This window comes from Piliocolobus tephrosceles, chromosome 5 (assembly GCF_002776525.5).
Source record: "Piliocolobus tephrosceles isolate RC106 chromosome 5, ASM277652v3, whole genome shotgun sequence".
NCBI lineage: Eukaryota > Metazoa > Chordata > Mammalia > Primates > Cercopithecidae > Piliocolobus > Piliocolobus tephrosceles.
In genome coordinates, this window is record NC_045438.1 from 81,724,910 (window position 1) to 81,744,851 (window position 19,942).

Sequence of the window (19,942 nt, forward strand, 5' to 3'; positions counted from 1 at the left end):
TTATTAGCCTTCATCATGGACCCTTGCCTTTGGCTCTCTTCAGCTGGTAAGTGTTTAAAAGTTTTTAAGTACTATTATGTAGTCTTAGATTTCTTCCCTACCGCGATTCCTTGAAGGCGGGGGTCCATTCTTTATATATATTTTTTCTTCTCATCCACAGTGTATCTACCTTTATGCTATTTTTTAAAATGGGAAGTCATTTTTGATACACAGAAACTTAATTCTTTAAGTATTGACTGTGCTTATAATCTCCTTTGAATTCACAGCAGTTATTATTTCTATCATATATTTCAGGTCAGTACAACCTTGGACATCTTCACCTTTCTTTGTTATAATTTTAGACCCTGTCATTTCACTGTGCATGTGAAATATCTTATGGCCCTAATAAGAATGGAGGCTTCTTGATCCCCAGGGCTCTTCTTACAGGAATGGGCCTGTTTTGTATTTCAGGGTGTTCTAGAAAATTGCTTTCTTGAGCAAAAAGGAGAAAGTTTATCATGTCCTCATTTGGCCACATTTTGCTCCCATAGCTTTAAGTCGAAAGCCTAGAATCAGCTCTACTCTCATCACTAGGTGGCACTTATGAATTACAAATAGTCAAATGAATTTTTATGACAAACGTATGATTCACAAATATAGATAATGTTTGGAATCCCTGTATGGACGTTCCTCAAAATAGAGAAAATGAAAGAAGAGGATTCCTAGTAAGTACCAGTTGCCGTGATGTATTTATAAATACATGGTTGAAGCATAAATTACTTGATGATCATTTTGTATTTAATAGTAATATCAATAGATACAGTCTGGTCTCCATGCCTGTGTTCTTAGACTAATGTTGCCATGAAGTTGAAGTTTTTTAGGACCTGCTTGCTATTCATCTTAGTTTATTGCGAGAGAAATGAGTACTACAGGTCAGGCGCAATGGCTTACTCCTGTAATCCCAGCATTTTGAGAGGCTGAGGCAGGGGGATTACTTGAGTCCAGAGATTCAGGACCAGCGTGGGCAACATAGTGGGATCCCATCTCTACCCAAAAGAAAGAAAGAAATGAGTACTATAGCTCTTGACACTGATTCATACCCAATTCCAAGCACTTACTGTTCTTTGTAGTATTTAAGGAAATACCTGGTTTTAACTTACAAATCCTGTAGATATTCACAAGGGAAAACGTCAGCACTTCTGTTTTACTGTTGAGAAAACAGAAACTCAAACTTGTCCACCATTAAGAGCTAATAGGTGGACAGAGCCCTAATTCAAGCTCAAGTCTATTGGATTTCAGAGCCTGGGTGTGCTCTTTCATTTATTCTAATGGTATCAGGTAGCCAGTACCCTCTATTCACAATAAAGTAACTGAATGGCAAGTACAAATGTCTGATGAGAGTTGTGAAGGAGAACAAGAACCTAAACCACAGAACAATGAGTGCCCAGGGCTAGGACGAGTGGAAAGTCATCAAAACAAAGACTAGCTACCAGAGATGTTGGCCTACTTTGCAATTTTGCCTATAGGCAGCTCCATTTCCTTTAAGCCACTGATGAACAGAAGCTGAATATAGAGTATGTTCATTATTACGTGCTCTAGGCTTCAAATCCTGGCTTCTCTGAATATTTTCTGACCATCCAATCTTGGGCAAGTTACAACCATGTGACTCCATTTGCCTCCCTTTTAAATGGAAGAGGATTAAATATGTGAATGCATTAAAAGCACATAGAATAGTACCTGGTACATAGTAAATATTCAATAAATGTTAACCATTTGAGTGGATTTAGACATTGAACAATATGGTAAATGTTCATTCTGCCTTGTGTGATTCATGAAGTGGAGTTTAAGCTATGGCTAGAGTGGCCATACACATCCCAGTTTACAACTAGTATCCTAATATTATTATTATTAATGCCCCCTTTTTAATCTCCAAAGTGCCCTCAGTTAGATAATAATTCATTTGATCAACCTAGCTATAGTCAGCTTTGTTATAGAAGAGTTTTGTGCCAGGAATTTGTTCATATTAAGTCTAAAGTGAAAGTTCCTCCAAGGGAAGATACTAACTTCTGCTTCCCGACATGAGGCTTTATATATGTTACAAATTAGGATTGGTAACATTCCGGTCTTACACTACCCAGCATCAGACTGCACTTTAACACTTGCTAGCTATATAGCCTTGGGCAAGTTAGTTTACTTTTTTTTTTTTTTTTTTTTTTTTTGAGGCGGAGTCTCGCTCTGTCGCCCGGACTGGAGTGCAGTGCCCAGATCTCAGCTCACTGCAAGCTCCGCCTCCCGGGTTTACGCCATTCTCCTGCCTCAGCCTCCCGAGTAGCTTTTAAAGCTAGGCACTTCAACTGTAAAATGAGGATAGCATTAGTACCTTCCTCTAGGCCCGTGTAAATGAGATATGTAAAGCATTATTTAAGATATGTAAAGCATTAACATAGAAAGTACATATAAATATGGTTAAGAGATGGAGATTTTTCACTAAAGAAAAAGGCCTTGATACAAAGTGCTTAGGTTCATTGGAAACTGAGAGATTGGAGTAGATGGTACTTAACTAAGGTCCTTTCACAATGATAAAATCTAATGAATTTACTCTAACAAGTATCAAAAGCTATTTTTGTTTTCTTCATTTTTTTTATATTACGGAAAATGTCAAACATTTGTAAAAATAGGACACCATGAGAGAGCAATGAATCCATGCAGTACTCATCAGTTGCCTTCAACAATAGTATGACACATGGCTGATCTTTATTTTTATGACTTTTGAAAAATAACTGTAATGGGATATATTTTACACATCATAAATTCACTCATTTGAAGTGTACAATTTGGTGGGTTTTGCAAATTTACCAGGCTGTCAGCCACCACCATAAATTAGGGTTTTTTTTGTTTGTTTTGGTTTTTTTTAATAATTTCATCACTTTGTCAGGATACCAGCTACTCATTTACTGTTAATTCTCATTTTCACCCTCAGACCCAGGTATCTATCTATAGATTTGCCTTTTCTGAACATTTTGTATAAATGGAACCATACAACATGTGGTCTCTGGTGTCTGACTTCTTTTGCTTAGCATAATGTTTTTGGAGTTCATATTGTATGTGACATATATCAATAGTTTTTCTTGTGGAATAAAATTCCATGGAATAAATAATACTATATTTTGTCTGTCCTTTATGGCCAGTCTTTTTAGCGTCTATATTTGTATCCTTTCTCCTCCATTCTCTATCCCTACTGAATTATTCAAAGGCTATTTTTAATTTCTTAAATATGATAGCTGAAAATATTTATTATATGTTCCTGCTTTTTGCTTTTGCAAATCATCTTCTGTGTTCTCATTCATCTTGCCTGTTTTAGTTTTTTTTTTTTTTCTCCATTTAACAAATCACTTTACTTTGTTCCTCTGTGTGTCTTTTTTGGTTTTTCTTGAGAATGAATGGGTGTATAGATCATAAACTTTCAAAGATAGAGACAAGCGTGCATTTAATTATCTTCTCACTTTAACAAAAATTCATACTCGTTCAGTGGCAAATCCAGATACTGTTGATTTCCACGTTTTTTGTTTTTTGTTTTTTTAATTTAAAGTCTTAAAGATTGGCTTCAGTTTTTTATATTGGGCTGGATCTATTTGATTCCGATTCTTGTGGTATTTTTTGTTTGTGTTTTTGTTTGTTTAACTCAGGTTGTTGGAAGAGGAGCCTTTGGAGTTGTTTGCAAAGCTAAGTGGAGAGCAAAAGATGTTGCTATTAAACAAATAGAAAGTGAATCTGAGAGGAAAGCCTTTATTGTAGAGGTAAGTTAAGATGTCATTTCTTTTGTGTAGTTCTGCACTTAAGATATTCTGTGAATTTAATATTATGAAAAAGATTGGTTTCTCAGATGTCATTTCTTTGTATACATGAACATCAGCAATTTGGCTTAATCAAAGGTTAGTGCTGTAGGAACATTTTCTCATTCATACTCTTAATTCTGATTAAAAATTAGGGGAAAAGAGACTTAACTACATAAATGAATTCACCCCTGAATTAAAACAGTTACATCCATTTCATCCATTCAGATCTATTTCAAGGCATAGTATTTTAATTTTAAAATAGAAAAGAAATGGTATGCTTTCCCATTATCTAACATTAAGAAATTTTATACACTTATTTTAAATGGAATGTTTTTAGAAACTCAAATTAGATTATTTTAAAGAAAAATTATTTCAAATTTGATTTTTCTCATTTAGCATGAAAATTTGCAACTATTCTCTTAGAAATAGATTAGATTGAATGATGAAGGAAAATCCAATAATCATGAGATTAGCATATTATCAAATTTATCCTTTACTAACTTTGTTATTTTGTATTTTGGATCACATTATTTAGTTAAATCAATGTTTTTAAACCTCATTGGCCAATGGATAAGTGGCCTCTACCTTATAAGCCTTCTGAATTTACATCTCTGTTTTTTCATTTAATCATAATTTCAAAATATGCTTCATATTTTTAATGTATAACATGGAAAAATGAGGACTTAATTGTGATATGAGAAAGTGATTTATAAGTGGCTGAATTAGTTGAGAAATGCTGATAAGTGATTTGATGTCAGCATAAAAAAAGATGATTTCTAGTAGTATGTTCTAGGAGTCTGGCCTCAGCTTTGTCTTATGCAATATTTTTATTACAGTTTAGATAAAGCTATTGATCATTTCCTGTTACATTAGCAGTTTTACAAAGCTGAGTGAAGTAACATATGTGTTAAACATTAGGAATCACAAGTCAAAAAGATCATAATAGCGTGAAGAAAATTTTTTAAATCCAGATTAGATGTGCATGTAATATAAAAAGTCAAATGGTTCTCCAAAATTCTTAATGAAACAGACTTCAGTCTCCTATATCTCCTCCAATCTAATTTTCTGCTTCCCAGAGACAACTACTTTGAGCTCATTCCTTCATTTATGTTTGGTGTCCCCAGTCCAGATGCTATTTATTACCCCTTCTCTGAAGAACCAACCTCTAGTCTTTTGCTGGGATGAGAAGAGATAGTCATTGAGCTGTTTGAAGTCAAGGAAGGAATCTTTGAGTCTTTTAAGCTGTCCCCTGCCCTGTCCTTTGATTAGCTCATTTGCATAGGTACCTAGCTCTGCCGCCACTCCCCAACCTTTTGGAAGCTTTGTGAGATAAATCTGGTTGCTTCTCCATTTTTCTCATTGCCAGTTTATGATGTAGCTCTTCTAGGTGGCTGTATCAGTTATTGCCAGTCATTTGCTTTCCAGCTTCCAAAAATGTATGCTGTTTGTGCACTTTACATTCTCTTCATCCTTCTTAGGTTATGCCTTAAAATTTTTTAAATCTTTACCGTCTTAGTGGGAATTAGGGAAAGAGGAGGAAGAAATGCTTGTATAATCCGCTATCTGAATCTCAGTGCTGAACCTTAGCAAGATGAAATATAGTAAATATATTTTCATATAGTAAATAAATACAATAAATAGTGATACTAATTCTTCTATTAGGACCAAAAATCCACGTATGTTGGCTCTATACAGATAGAGCTTTTTATTAGCATACAGTATGAAGGTTTAGAGACATTAGTGGACTGAATATGAGCCAGCAGCATAATGTATGTAATAGAGAAGAGGAAGAAGAGTGGAAAAAGGGCAGAAAAGAGAGGAGAAGGGGGAAAAGAATGAAAGCAAAGCAAGAAGCAGTTTGCTGTGGAGCGGGAGGCATTAATAGAAAGAAGTTTGAAGATAGGCATGATGGCTCACACCTGTAATCCCAGAACTTTGGGAATGGCAGATGGGTTGCTTGAGCCCAGAAGTTTGAGATCAGCCTGGGCGACATGGCAAAACCCCATCTCTACAAAAAAATACAAAAATTAGCCAAGCATGGTGGCTATGCATCTATAGTCCCACCTACTCCAGAGGCTGAGGTAGGAGGATTGCCTGAGTCCAGGAGGCAGAGGTTGCAGTGACCCAAGATTGTACCACTGCACTGCAGCCTGGGTGACAGAGCAAAACCTGTCCCCAAAGACAGACGTTTGAGATCTAGAATAAGAGAAGTAAGTATAGCCAAACCCCTCACTGACCTCAGTATGGATCATTGGATCAGGGATGATTAAAACAGAAAGAGGGAAACCAGCTAGTAGGCTATAATAATCACTGCAGCAGTTCAGGTTGGGATTACTAAGGCAATGGCAGTGGGAATGGAGAGGAGAGAATGAATTCAAGAAATGGGAAATGGAATGAAGGCAAGTATACAGAGGGAGTGCACATTTTAAGTCAGATAGACTGAAGTTCAAATCCCACTTCTTAACTATACAACAGGTCATTTAACCCTCTCTGAGACTTAAGGTTAAAATCTCATCTTTAAAATGGAAATGATAATACCTACCTTGCACAGTTGTGATAATTATATGATATCTATCAAGTGCACATTAGGGCCCCATGCAGAGTAGCTAGACTGTTCAACCATAGCTATGAAGATGATGATAACAATGATAACATGACTTCTGGTTTGGATAATGCAGCTCAGTACCATCTCTGGGATCATATCCTAATATTTCTTGGTAGAGTTCATCTCTTCTTATTCTACATACTCATCATGCCTTGTTCTTAACTCCTGTTACAGCACTTTGCACATTGATTTAATTATTTGTTTACATGTCTATCTTTCCAGCTAAACTGTATAAGCTGGAAAACAGGGATTTTTGTGCTGTTCTGGGCAGGCATTTGGTATTTTCAGGCTATGATTACAATGCCTGTTACATAGTAAATAGTGATTGTTGAATGATTTAAACAAATGTTTTGTACAGCAGTAAGATTTTAATGATACTGTGAAATCAGTACTTCAAAAGTTATCACTTTATAAAAGAAACCTTAATTTCTTAACAGCTTCGGCAGTTATCCCGTGTGAACCATCCTAATATTGTAAAGCTTTATGGAGCCTGCTTGAATCCAGTAAGTTTGTTACTTTTTCATCGTCACCTATGAGAAATGACATGGCAGATGTGTGTAGTTTATGTAGCTATTTTGTTTTTCTTTTCTGTTTTTTTTTTAAGGTTTTCAAAAATATTATATTTTTTCAAGATAAAAAGGTACCTCCAATACTTTAAAATATCAGCAGTGATCCCAATAGTTCAAGGACTATTATGAGTACATGTGACTATTATACACACACAGTATGTCATCAACACACTCTAAACAGTGAAAATAGAACACTACAGCATTGCTCCCATATTATTCTTTTTTTTCTTCCTTTCTCTTTATGTATTTGTTGAGTTACTTATTTGTTTTTGATATCTTTTTTATTATTATTATACTTTAAGTTCTAGGGTACATGTGCACAATATGCAAGATTGTTACATATGTATACATGTGCCATGTTTGTGTGCTGAACCCATTAACTCGTCATTTACATTAGGTATATCACCTAATAGTATCCCTCCCCCTCCCCTGACCCCACAACAGGCCCCAGTGTGTGATGTTCCCCAACCTGTATCCAAGTGTTCTCATTGTTCAGGTCCCACCTATGAGTGAGAACATGCAGTGTTTGATTTTCTGTCCTTGCGATAGTTTGCTCAGAATCATGGTTTCCAGCTTCATCCATGTCCCTACAAAGGACATGATGTCATCCTTTTTTTTCTTCTTTTTTTAAGATGGAGTCTTGCTCTGTCGCCCAGGCTAGAGTACAGTGGCACAATCTTGGCTCACTGCAAGCTCCGCCTCCCAGGTTCACACCATTCACCTGCCTCAACCTCCCGAGTAGCTGGGACTACAGGCGCCCGCCACCACGCCCAGCTAATTCTTTTTGTATTTTGTTTAGTAGAGATGGGGTTTCACCATGTTAGCCAAGATGGTCTCAATCTCCTGAACTCGTGATCCGCCCGCCTCTGCCTCCCAAAGTGCTGGGATTACAGGCGTGAGCTACCACACCCACCCGAACTCATCCTTTTTTATGGCTGCATAGTATTCCATGATGTATGTGTGCCACATTTTCTTAATCCAGTCTATCATTGATGTACATTTGGGTTGATTCCAAGTCTTTGCTATTGTGAATAGTGCCGTAATAAACATACGTGTGCATGTGTCTTTATAGCAGCATGATTTATAATCATTTGGGTATATACCCAGTAATGGGATGGCTGGGTCAAATGGCGTTTCTAGTTCTAGATCCTTGAGAGATTGCCACACTGTCTTCCACAATGGTTGAACTAGTTTACAGTCCCACCAACAGTGTAAAAGTGTTCCTATTTCTCCACATCCTCTCCAGCACCTGTTGTTTCCTGACTTCTAATGATCGCCATTCTAACTGGTGTGAGGTGGTATCTCATTGTGGTTTTGATTTGCATTTCTCTGATGGCCAATGATGATGAGCATTTTTTCATGTGTCTGTTGGCTGCATAAACATATTCTTTTGAGAAGTGTCTGTTAATATCCTTCACCCTCTTTTTGATGGGGTTGTTTGATTTTTTTCTTGTAAATTTGTTTAAGTTCTTTGTAGGTTCTGGATATTAGCCCTTTGTCAGATGGGTAGATTGTAAAAATTTTCTCCCATTCTGTGGGTTGCCTGTTCACTCTGATGGTAGTTTCTTTTGCTGTGCAGAAGCTCTTTAGTTTAATTAGATCCCATTTGTCAATTTTGGCTTTTGTTGCCATTGCTTTTGGTGTTTTAGTCATGAAGTATTTGCCCAGGCCTATGTCTTGGTATCGCCTAGGTTTTCTTCTAGGGTTTTTATGGTTTTAGATCTTACATTTAAGTCTTTGATCTATCTTGAATTAATTTTTGTATAAGGTTAAGGAAGGGATCCAGTTTCAGCTTTCTACATATGGCTAGCCAGTTTTCCCAACACCATTTATTAAATAGGGAATCCTTTCCCCATGTCTTGTTTTTGTCAGGTTTGTCAAAGATCAGATGGTTGTAGATGTGTGATATTATTTCTGAGGCCTCTGTTCTGTTCCATTGGTCTATATCTCTGTTTTGGTACCAGCACCATGCTGTTTTGGTTACTGTAGCCTTGTATAGTTTGAAGTCAGGTAGCGTGATGCCTCCAGCTTTGTTCTTTTGGCTTAGGATTGTCTTGGCAATGCGTGCTCTTTTTTGATTCCATATGAACTTTAAAGTAGTTTTTTCCAGTTTTTGAAGAAAGTCATTGGTAGCTTGATGGGGATGGCATTGAATCTATAAATTACCTTGGGGAGTATAGACATTTTCACAATATTGATTCTTCCTATCCATGAGCATGGAATGTTCTTCCATTTGTTTGTGTCCTCTTTTACTTCGTTGAGCAGTGGTTTGTAGTTTTCCTTGAGGAGGTCCTTCACATCCCTTGTAAGTTTGATTCCTAGGTATTTTATTCTCTTTGAAGCAGTTGTGAATGGGAGTTCGTTCGTGATTTGGCTCTCTGTTTGTCTGTTACTGGTGTATAAGAATGCTTGTGATTTTTGCACATTGATTTTGTATCCTGAGACTTTGCTGAAGTTGCTTATCAGCTTAAGGAGATTGTGGGCTGCAATGATGGGGTTTTCTAAATATACAATCACGTCATCTGCAAAAAGGGACAGTTTGACTTCCTCTTTTCCTATTTGAATACCCTTTATTTATTTCTCCTGCCTAATTGTCCTGGCCAGAACTTCCAACACTATGTTGAATAGGAATGGTGAGAGAGGGCGTGCCTGTCTTGTGGCTGTTTTCAAAGGGAATGCTTCCAGTTTTTGCCCATTCAGTATGATATTGGCTGTGCGTTTGTCATAAATAGCTCTTATAATTTTGAGATATGTCCCATCAGTACTTAGTTTATTGAGAGATTTTAGCATGAAGCGCTGTTGAATTTTGTCAAAGGCCTTTTCTGCATCTATTGAGATAATCACGTCGTTTTTGCCTTTGGTTCTGTTTATATGATAGATTATGTTTATCGATTTGCATATGTTGAACCAGCCTTTCATCCCAGGGATGAAGCCAACTTGATCATGGTAGGTCAGCTTTTTGATATGCTACTGGATTTGGCTTGCCAGTATTTTATTGGGGATTTTTGCATCGATGTTCATCAGGGATATTGGTCTAAAATTCTCTTTTTTTTTCTTTTTTTTTTTGTGTGTGTCTCTGCCAGGCTTTGGTATCAGGATGATGCTGGCCTCATAAAATGAGTTAGGGAGGATTCCCTCTCTTTCTATTGACTGGAATAGTTTCAGAAGGAATGGTACCAACTCCTCTTTGTATCTCTGGTAGAATTTGGCTGTGAATCTGTTTGGTCCTGGACTTTTTTTGTTTGGTAGGCCATTAATTATTGCCACAATTTCAGAGCTTGTTATTGGTCTATTCAGGGATTCAACTTCCTTCTGGTTTAGTCTTGGGAGGGTGTATGTTTCCAGGAATTTACCCATTTCTTCTAGATTTTCTGGTTTATTTGCATAGAGGTGTTTATAGTATTCTCTGATGGTAGTTTGTATTTCTGTGGGATTGTTGGTGATATCCCCTTTATCATTTTTTATTACATCTATTTGATTCTTCTCTCTTTTCTTCTTTATTAGTCTTGCTAGTGGTCTATCAATTTTGTTGTCTTTTCAAAGAACCAGCTCCTGGATTCATTGATTTTTTTTTTTTAGGGGTTTTTTGTGTCTCCTTCAGTTCTGCTCTGATCTTAGTTACTTCTTGCCTTCTGCCAGCTTTTGAATGTGTTTGCTCATGCTTCTCTAGCTCTTTTAATTGTGATATTAGGGTGTCAATTTTAGATCTTTCCAGCTTTCTCTTGTGGGGATTTAGTGCTATAAATTCCCCTCTACAGACTGCTTTAAATGTGTCCCAGATATTCTGGTATGTTGTGTCTTTGTTCTCATTGGTTTCAAAGAACATCTTTATTTCTGCCTTCATTTCATTATGTACTCACTAGTCATTCAGGAGCAAGTTGTTCACTTTCCACGTAGTTGAGTGGTTTTGAGTGAGTTTCTTAATCCTGAGTTCTAGTTTGATTGCACTGTGATCTGAGAGACAGTTTATTATAATTTCTGTTCTTTTACATTTGCCGTGGAGTGCTTTAATTCCAACTATGTGGTCAGTTTTGGAATAAGTGCAGTGTGGTGCTGAGAAGAACGTGTGTTCTATTGATTTGGGATAGAGAGTTCTGTAGATGTCTATTAGGTCCACTTGGTGCAGAGTTGAGTTCAATTCCTGGATATCCTTGTTAACTTTCTGTCTTGTTGATCTGTCTGATGTTGACAGTGGGATGTTAAAGTCACCCATTATTATTGTGTGGGAGTCTGAGTCTCCTTGTAGGTCTCTAAGGACTTGCTTTATGAATCTGGGTGCTCCTGTATTGGGTGCATATATATTCAGGACAGTTAGCTGTTCTTGTTGAATTGATCCCTTTACCATTATGTAATGGCCTTCTTTGTCTCTTTTGATCTTTGTTGGTTTAAAGTCTGTTTGATCAGAGACTAGGATTGCAAACCCTGCTTTTTTTTGTTTTCCATTTGCTTGGTAGATCTTCCTCCATCCCTTTATTTTGAGCCTATGTGTGTCTCTGCATGTGAGATGGGTCTCCTGAATATAGCAAACTGATGGGTCTTGACTCTTTATCCAATTTGCCAGTCTGTGTCTTTTAATTGGAGCATTTAGCCCATTTACATTTAAGGTTAATATTGTTATGTGTGAATTTGATCCTGTCATTATTATGTTAGCTGGTTGTTTTGCTCGTTAGTTGATGCAGTTACTTCCTAGCTTCAGTGGTCTTTACAATTTGATAGTTTTTGCATGGCTGGTACCAGTTGTTCCTTTCCATGTTTAGTGCTTCCTTCAGGAGCTCTTGTAAGGCAGGCTGGTGGTGACAGAATTTTTCAGCATTTGTTTGTCTATAAAGGATTTTATTTCTCCTTCACTTAGGAAGCTTAGTTTGGCTGGATATGAAATTCTGGGTTGAAAATTCTTTTCTTTAAGAATGTTGAACATTGGCCCCCACTCTCTTCTGGCTTGTAGAGTTTCTGCCGAGTGATCCACTGTTAGTCTGATAGACTTCCCTTTGTGGGTAACCCGACCTATCTCTCTGGCTGCCCTTAACATTTTTTCCTTCATTTCAATTGGTGAATCTGACAATTATGTATCTTGGAGTTACTCTTCTCAATGACTGTCTTTGTAGCGTTCTCTGTATTTCCTGAATATGAATGTTGGCCTGCCTTGCTAGATTGGGGAAGTTCTCCTGCATAATATCCTGAAGAGTGTTTTCCAACTTGGTTCCATTCTACCCGTCACTTTCAGGTACACCAATCAGATGTAGATTTGGTCTTTTCATATAGTCCCATATTTCTTGGAGGCTTTGTTCGTTTCTTTTTGCTCATTTTTCTCTAAACTTCTCACTTCATTTCATTCATTTGATCTTCAATCACTGATACCCATTCTTCCATTTGATCGATTTGGCTACTGCATCATGTAGTTCTCATGCCATGGTTTTTGGCTCCATCAGGTCATTTAAGGTCTTCTCTATGCTGTTTATTCTAGTTACCCATTCATCTAACCTTTTTTCAAGGTTTTTAGCTTCTTTGCTATGGGTTCGAACATCCTTCTTTAGCTCGGAGAAGTTTTTTATTACTGATCATCCGAAGCCTTCTTCTCTCAATTCGTCAAAGTCATTCTCCATCCAGCTTTGTTCCATTGCTGGCAAGGAGCTGCGTTCCTTTGGAGGAGAAGAGGTGCTCTGATTTTCAGAATTTTCAGCTTTTCTGCCCTGGTTTCTCCCCATCTTTGTGGTTTTATCTACCTTTGGTCTTTGATGATGGTGATATACAGATGGGGTTTTGGTGTGGATGCCCTTTCTGTTTGTTAGTTTTCCTTCTGACAGTCAAGACCCTCCGCTGCAGATCTGTTGGAGTTTGCTGGAGGTCCACTCCAGACCCTGTTTGTCTGGGTATCACCAGCAGAGGCTGCAGAACAGCAAATATTGCAGAATGGCAAATGTTGCTGCCTGATCCTTCCTCTGGAAGCTTCATTTCAGAGAGGCATCCGGCTGTATGAGGTGTCAGTCAGCCCCTACTGGGAAATGTCTCCCAGTTTGGCTACTCGGAAGTCAGGGACCCACTTGAGGAGGCAGTCTGTCCGTTCTCAGATCTCAAATTCCATCTCAAATTCCATACTAGGAGAACGACTGCTCTCTTCAAAGCTGTCAAGACAGGGACGTTTAAGTCTTCAGAAATTTCTGCTGCCTTTTGTTCAGCTATGCTCTGCCCCCAGAGGTGGAGTATACAGAGGCAGGCAGGCCTCCTTGAGCTATGGTGGGCTCCACTCAGTTCAAGCTTCCTGGCTGCTTTATTTACCTATTCAAGCCATGGCAATGGTGGGCGCCCCTACCCCAGCCTCGCTGCCACCTTGCAGTTTGATCTCAGAATGTTGTGCTAGCAGTGAGTGAGGCTCCATGGGCGTGGGACCCTCTGAGCCAGGCACAGATATAATCTCCTGGTGTGCCGTTTGCTAAGACCGTTGGAAAAGTGCAGTATTAGGGTGGGAGTGTCCCGATTTTCCAGGTACCATCTGTCACAGCTTCCCTTTGCTAGGAAAGGGAATTCTCCGACCCCTTGCACTTCCCAGGTGAGGCAATGCCCCGCCCTGCTTCAGCTCACACTCCATGGGCTGCACCCACTGTCTGACAAGCCCCAGGGAAGTGAACCTGGTACCTCAGTTGGAAATGCAAAAATCACCCGTCTTCTGCGTCACTCACGCTGGGAGCTGTAGACTGAAGCTGTTCCTATTTGGCCATCTTGGAACCTCCTATGTAGCTATTTTGATCTACTATCTTAAATGTATTTCTGAAAGAACAGTTATAGTTTGTTCATTTGACTTGTTTCTAGTCTTTTAGCAAAACAGTGTGTTGGAAGAGTTGTTTTAGGTGATCTTGTCCAATAACTTCATCTTCTTATGAGGCTTTTGATATCCTGTGGCAGCACCTACTTACTGGCACTGGAGAAAGTCCCCAAAATATCTTGTGATTGTATTTTACATATATCTTCACTCTTAGTGGACTCCTAGAAGATAGTCTTAGGTCATAGATATCTTTTCCTTCCCTAGTACGGTTCACATAGTAGGAGCCCAAAAATGGTTTATAATATATCTGTAAAATCAGGGGAGTGAATTAAATTATCTCTCAAAGGCCCTAAGATGCTGGAGCTTCTTGGTTAATGCTTCTTGTATATGTTTCCTTTAGGTGTGTCTTGTGATGGAATATGCTGAAGGGGGCTCTTTATATAATGGTGAGTGTCACTAGACCTGTCTTTATCTAGCAGATTAAAATAATTTGAAAACTTTCAATATAAACCATAAGTTGTTTAACATTCTTCACAATTTGCCATCAGAGTCTCAAAAGGACATGATTTTTAAGAATAAAAGTGGAAAAATAAGGTTCTATAACATTAGTATGTGAAATTTAGAGGTCAATTTTTTAAGTAGATGGTACTTTGCATTTCATTAAAAGCATTTAAGTAAAAATTTACTTTTTAAATAGATTTTAAAATATCTTCAGATTTTTTTCTTTTTGCCCTCATAACGTTGAGCCTCCTCATTTTAGAACTCTTTAACCATATTTCCATTTCACTCTGCTTTATTTTTTTCTTTTTTTAAAAATAAACTTGTGAAAACTCACTTCACACAACCTTTTATTTGTAGCAATGAAAAAACCTTGTGTAGTTACCTTTGTAGAACAGAACTCTTTTACCCTAAAAATACCAACCATATGCAGACATGTATTTTCTCTTTTAGCACCAGTTATATAAAACAAATTGTTACATCTTATTTTATAATTAATATTATTTTATGTAAACTTTTACTTATATTTACTACCCATGTGTTCTTCATTGTTGATGGATATCTAATACTCTATTGTTTTATTTGATTGAACTACTTCTGGTTTTTAGCCATTACAGAAAATACAAGTGCAAACATCTTGATATACATTGTTTTGTTTCTTTCTATACTATGCTCTGCCTCTCTCTTGTAGTAGTATGCCATAAGACTGTTCATAATTTATATTACTTTATGAAAGTCTTTATCTGTTTGAAAAAGTGTGGTAATGTATTTTGATTTTACTTGAATTAAGAATAACATTTAATAGATGTATTACTAAATGTTACTATTACGGCAGTTATCCACTCAAAATTATTAGATATTTTCATCCTTTTTATTTAGAAAAAAAAAAATTAAAAGGCCAGGCATGGTGGCTCACGCCTGTAATCCCAGCACTTTGGGAGGCCAAGGCAGGTGGATCATGAGGTCAAGAGATCAAGACCATCCTGGCCAACACGGTGATACCCTGTCTCTACTAAAAATACAAAAATTAGCTGGGCGTGGTGGCACACGCCTGTAGTCCCAGCTACTCGGGAGGCTGAGCCAGGAGAATCGCTTGAACCCAGGAGGCGGAGGTTGCAGTGAGCCAAGATCGCACCACTGCACTCCAGCCTGGTGACAAAGTGAGACTCCGTCTCAAAAAACAAAAAGAAAAAAGAAAGAAAACAATTAAAAGCAGAACTGATGGAGCATATGTATATGTAGAAAAATACCCAGTCATGTATTCTGATAGTGCTTGCATTCACGTTGTGTCTTTTGTTATATGCAATAAAGTTCTTTTTAGTTTGTGCCTTTTTTTTGCAGTGCTGCATGGTGCTGAACCATTGCCATATTATACTGCTGCCCACGCAATGAGTTGGTGTTTACAGTGTTCCCAAGGAGTGGCTTATCTTCACAGCATGCAACCCAAAGCGCTAATTCACAGGGACCTGAAACCACCAAAGTAAGTTCTAATAACGTGACACGCCTCAGCCCCTTCCTCCTTCTCTCTCACTCTTGAATTCAAGCTGATTATTGTACAGGAGTTTCTCTTTTCTCTATTTGGCTTACTCAGTGTTTACTCTTAACTCACCTTCATCATTTAGTCATTTATCTAAGCTTGTATTTTAGATGTTGTCTTTAGTAGGATTTTTATTTTTGGTAACTTCTACCTTAGATTAGCATACTTCTAGACTCTGTTAGCCTATACAAATCTCATTTTGTGCCTGCAGTATATAATATTGCTGTTAGACAATTCCTTGAGGGCAGAGACAGGTCTGATGTTTTTCTTGCTGTGTCCCTAATACCTAGCACATAAACATTCTACAAAAATTTGCAGACTTGTTATTACTTGCTCTTTCAGAAGAAAGTAAAAGGGCATTTCTCGGTATCTGGGTAGAAATTGAAAATATTCTGAATTCTTCATAATGTGAATACTTGAGACTTTAAAAAACTTATAAATTCCTTAGATAAGTATTTTATTTTAAAAGACTAAAACTTTGGGGTTTTTGTTTATATAGATATTTAGTTAAAGAAAATATACACATAAAACATTGTTTCCTTTTCTCTCTTTTTTTTCTTTTATGCACCTGTGACAGAGTAAAAACAGTCTCCACGTATCTTTACCCTCCCCCAAGCTTCCATCCCAGCACATTAGTCTTTACAGAAGAGATTTCCCTTAGGAAATCAATATAGTCTTCAGTTATTTCATTCTCTTGATACTGAGTTAAAGCATTAAAACATCCCTTCCGGGTGTAACTTGTCACTCTCAGGTCTGATCTGATATACTCTACATAGGTTCCAACTCTTAGAATCACTGTTCTTGCTAGTGTATCCTATCTCTGCTCCCAAACTTAAACTGATTTCTGTTTCCCCAGGTCACTGATAAAATACTGTTTAAGCTTTTATTCTTCCTGAGGCTACTATCTTGGTTACCTGTCTTAACTAATGAAGAAATCACTTCATCTTTTTTTTCCTGGTTGTGAATATTCCCACTATATTAACAGAGTTGAATTATTAAAGCAAACTCATGAGAATCACAGCTCTAACCAGCAGCAAATTGATAAATGATCCAAAGGATATAGGCAAGCATCAGGTACAGCCAAAGCATTCTTTTCCTAAAAGAGCCTGAACACATCTGATGCAACACCCAAAAGTATCCCTTTTCTCCTCATTACAATATGTTTTGGCTTTGGAATAAATTATTAGTTATTGAACAATATATGGAGAAATATCTTACAAAAGGAAGTCATTTCCATTTTCTAACATCTTTTACATTGCACTAATTACACAGCTTAAATGACTATCCCTAATCTTCACCCAACCATACCACATAAATTTTAGGTTTATTCAGTCAACCTAGTTAGACCAGATGTATCCTTCTAAAATCATTTGTAGATAGAGACTCTCCTTTTGCTAGTAAATACCATTAATATATTTACAGAAGGTCTGGTCTAGGTCATGTATTCCAGGCCTCCCCATGATTGGATTCATCTTGCAGATCATCTTTGGAGCCCCTGGTATACAAGTTGAACTTCAGAATCAGAATTGATTCTAACTCACAAAGTACTGGGTAAAAGAAAGTTCTTTGGAATGGCTATGCTTTTATATACAATTGGACGTACATGAATACCTGCTATATCTTTTTCTCTTTCTTTCTTTTTTTGAGACGGAGTCTCACTCTGTTGCCCAGGTTGAAGTGTAGTGGGACCATCTCAGCTCACTGCAACCTCCACCTCCCAGGTTCAAGCAATTTTCTTGCCTCAGCCTCAGGAGTAGCTGGGACTACAGGTGCCACCATGCCTGGCTAATTTTTTGTATTTTTAGTAGAGGCGGGGTTTCACCATGTTAGCCAGGATGGTCTCAATCTCCCGACTTTGTGATCCATCCGCCTCGGCCTCTCAAAGTGCTGGGACTACAGGCTTGAGCCACTGCTCCCGGCCAGTACCCGCTATATCTTATTGTCAGTGGAAAACCTGCAGTTTTTGTGGTCAGGAAGAGTTCCTCAAAATAGTATCTAAAGAAGGTACCTGATGATCTAGGGAGGTGTTTTATACGCGATCAAGTTGTGCTTGTGCTTGTATGTTATCTTTTGCAAGTTTATTCACATGTACATTAGAAATAAGCCTACAAAGATAATTTAAGTTCAGATCTCAGTGAGCCTTGAATTTCCTGTTCAAGGCTGGTGAACTTTTGAAGTCGAGTAAAGGAGTACTAACATAAAACTCATTCAGGAAAATTATCTTGAATTATCAGTAATTATCTTGATATCTTGAATATACCAGTGTAAAACAAGGAAACTAGTTACAGAGTTCTTATAATTTTCTTGGGTAAAAAGTGTAAGAGTTTGAACAAGAACATTGAGATGGGGGAAAAAGTTTTGTTGAAGTACATATAGAGGTATAGTGGATTTAGCATTCTTTTCATTGGAATGATTATGAGAGTCTTTTTGGTATTATGGAACTGTGAATAGTAGTTTATCTGGCTTATTTTAGTCACATTGGACTAAAAGAAGAAATTTCCAAATAATCTCTCCCGATATAAAAAGTTTATAAAATTTGTAATTAAAATGAATTCCTATGTACTGCTATTGGATATATTACTACAATGTGATTGTGCAAATTATATCACCCATTTCTATTTCTGTTTGTCATGAAAAGCAAAACATTGTAAGTAAGAGTATACTACTTGATGATTGTAGTTGGGTAACAGTACACCTAGGAAAGTCAGAATCCTAAGTTCAGAAAATTTTCCGGAAGTCTCTCATTAGGTCATTTTAGCTATAATAGATTTTTATTCCTCCCACACATAGTCTAAGCACAAAAATGGTTTTGGGATTGAGCATTTTTATAAGTATCTTCAAAATCAGGACATTAAATTACAAACCATTTTTTTCCTTCTATATTGGCTTATTTTCTTTAATTAAATTATATAGTGTTACTATTTTTTAAGTAGTACATATTTATGATTAATCTCTCATTTTAGGATACTGTAATGTTGACCTACTAGAAGTTTTTTAAACCCCACATTTTATTTTGGCCAGAGAGAAGTATAATCAGGAAAGATTATGGAGCTAGAGATGAAGACATCAGGATGTGAGTCTAGCAGCCTTCCAAAGAGAGCTAGGTTATGGTCAATTAATTTTTGCTTATATTTCTCTGAACTATTAGGCTTTTATAGTAACCAAGTAAATTAGTCATTTCACAGAAGTTGAATGATAACATTCATTTTGCTTAACCTTTTCCATTTCCACAAATGTCTCTTCTTTTATTGAGAATAAAATGTTGGCCTTGTAACTTTTGATGTTTTTTGTTTTTTTAAAACAGCTTACTGCTGGTTGCAGGGGGGACAGTTCTGAAAATTTGTGATTTTGGTACAGCCTGTGACATTCAGACACACATGACCAATAACAAGGGGAGTGCTGCTTGGATGGCACCTGAAGTTTTTGAAGGTAAAATGGCAAAAGTATGGTATGTTTGATAATCTCCCTCACTCCTTGTGAATTCAATATGTTTTTATAGATTTTTCCCATTTCCATGGTTTTACTTCTGCATAATACATAAAGTATACAATGAAATCTAAGGGGGTATTAAATATAGTGTTATATCCTAAATTTTATAGTAAGATTTAAATCTTCTATGCAGGTTCAAGCATATGTACAGTTGATCGTCATTGTTCACCAATGTCTTAATTGCAAAATTGCCTATTTGCTAAACTTTATTTGTAACACCAAAATTAATACTCATGGTGCTTTCATGGTTATTTGCAGACAGTGCTTTCATGTATTCGCAGACAGTGTTCATGCACTGAGCAGTGCACATTTTGAGTCATCTAACACATGTTTCCAGCTGAGGCTGAACAAGACAATGCTCTTCTGTCTTGTTTCAGTTCTCATGCTGTAAGCAGATGTCCTTTTCGTACCATTTAGAGCCCTTTTTCATTTTTGTGATTTTTGTTGGTAATTTTGGTACTTAAAATGGCCCTCAAGCATAGTACTGCCTAAGTACAAGAAGGCTATGATGTGTCTTAACAGACAATATACATGTGTTAGATTATCTTCATTCAGGCATGAGTTACAGAAATGTTGGCTATGAGTTCAATGGTAATGAATCAACAGTATATAAGAATCAAGTGTCTTTAAGCAGAAACACACATGAAACAAGGTTATATATTGATCAGT

The 19,942-nt window shown here is 37.1% G+C and overlaps 1 protein-coding gene across 5 annotated transcripts in view; it reads left to right on the plus strand.

Annotated features, from left to right (window-relative positions):
• The window catches only part of MAP3K7 (mitogen-activated protein kinase kinase kinase 7), a 73,618-nt gene that overhangs the window by 11,923 nt on the left and 41,753 nt on the right, over window positions 1–19,942 (plus strand). For 4 of the 5 annotated variants that reach the window (XM_023205311.3, XM_023205315.3, XM_023205314.3 and 1 more), the window contains exons 2-6: window positions 3,666–3,776; window positions 6,858–6,923; window positions 14,150–14,195; window positions 15,589–15,727; window positions 19,089–19,213. In XM_023205311.3, coding sequence (XP_023061079.1) covers window positions 3,666–3,776; window positions 6,858–6,923; window positions 14,150–14,195; window positions 15,589–15,727; window positions 19,089–19,213 — 487 coding nt within the window. The remainder of the gene's footprint in view (window positions 1–3,665; window positions 3,777–6,857; window positions 6,924–14,149; window positions 14,196–15,588; window positions 15,728–19,088; window positions 19,214–19,942) is intronic. The other variant, XM_023205312.2, reaches the window with a different exon arrangement.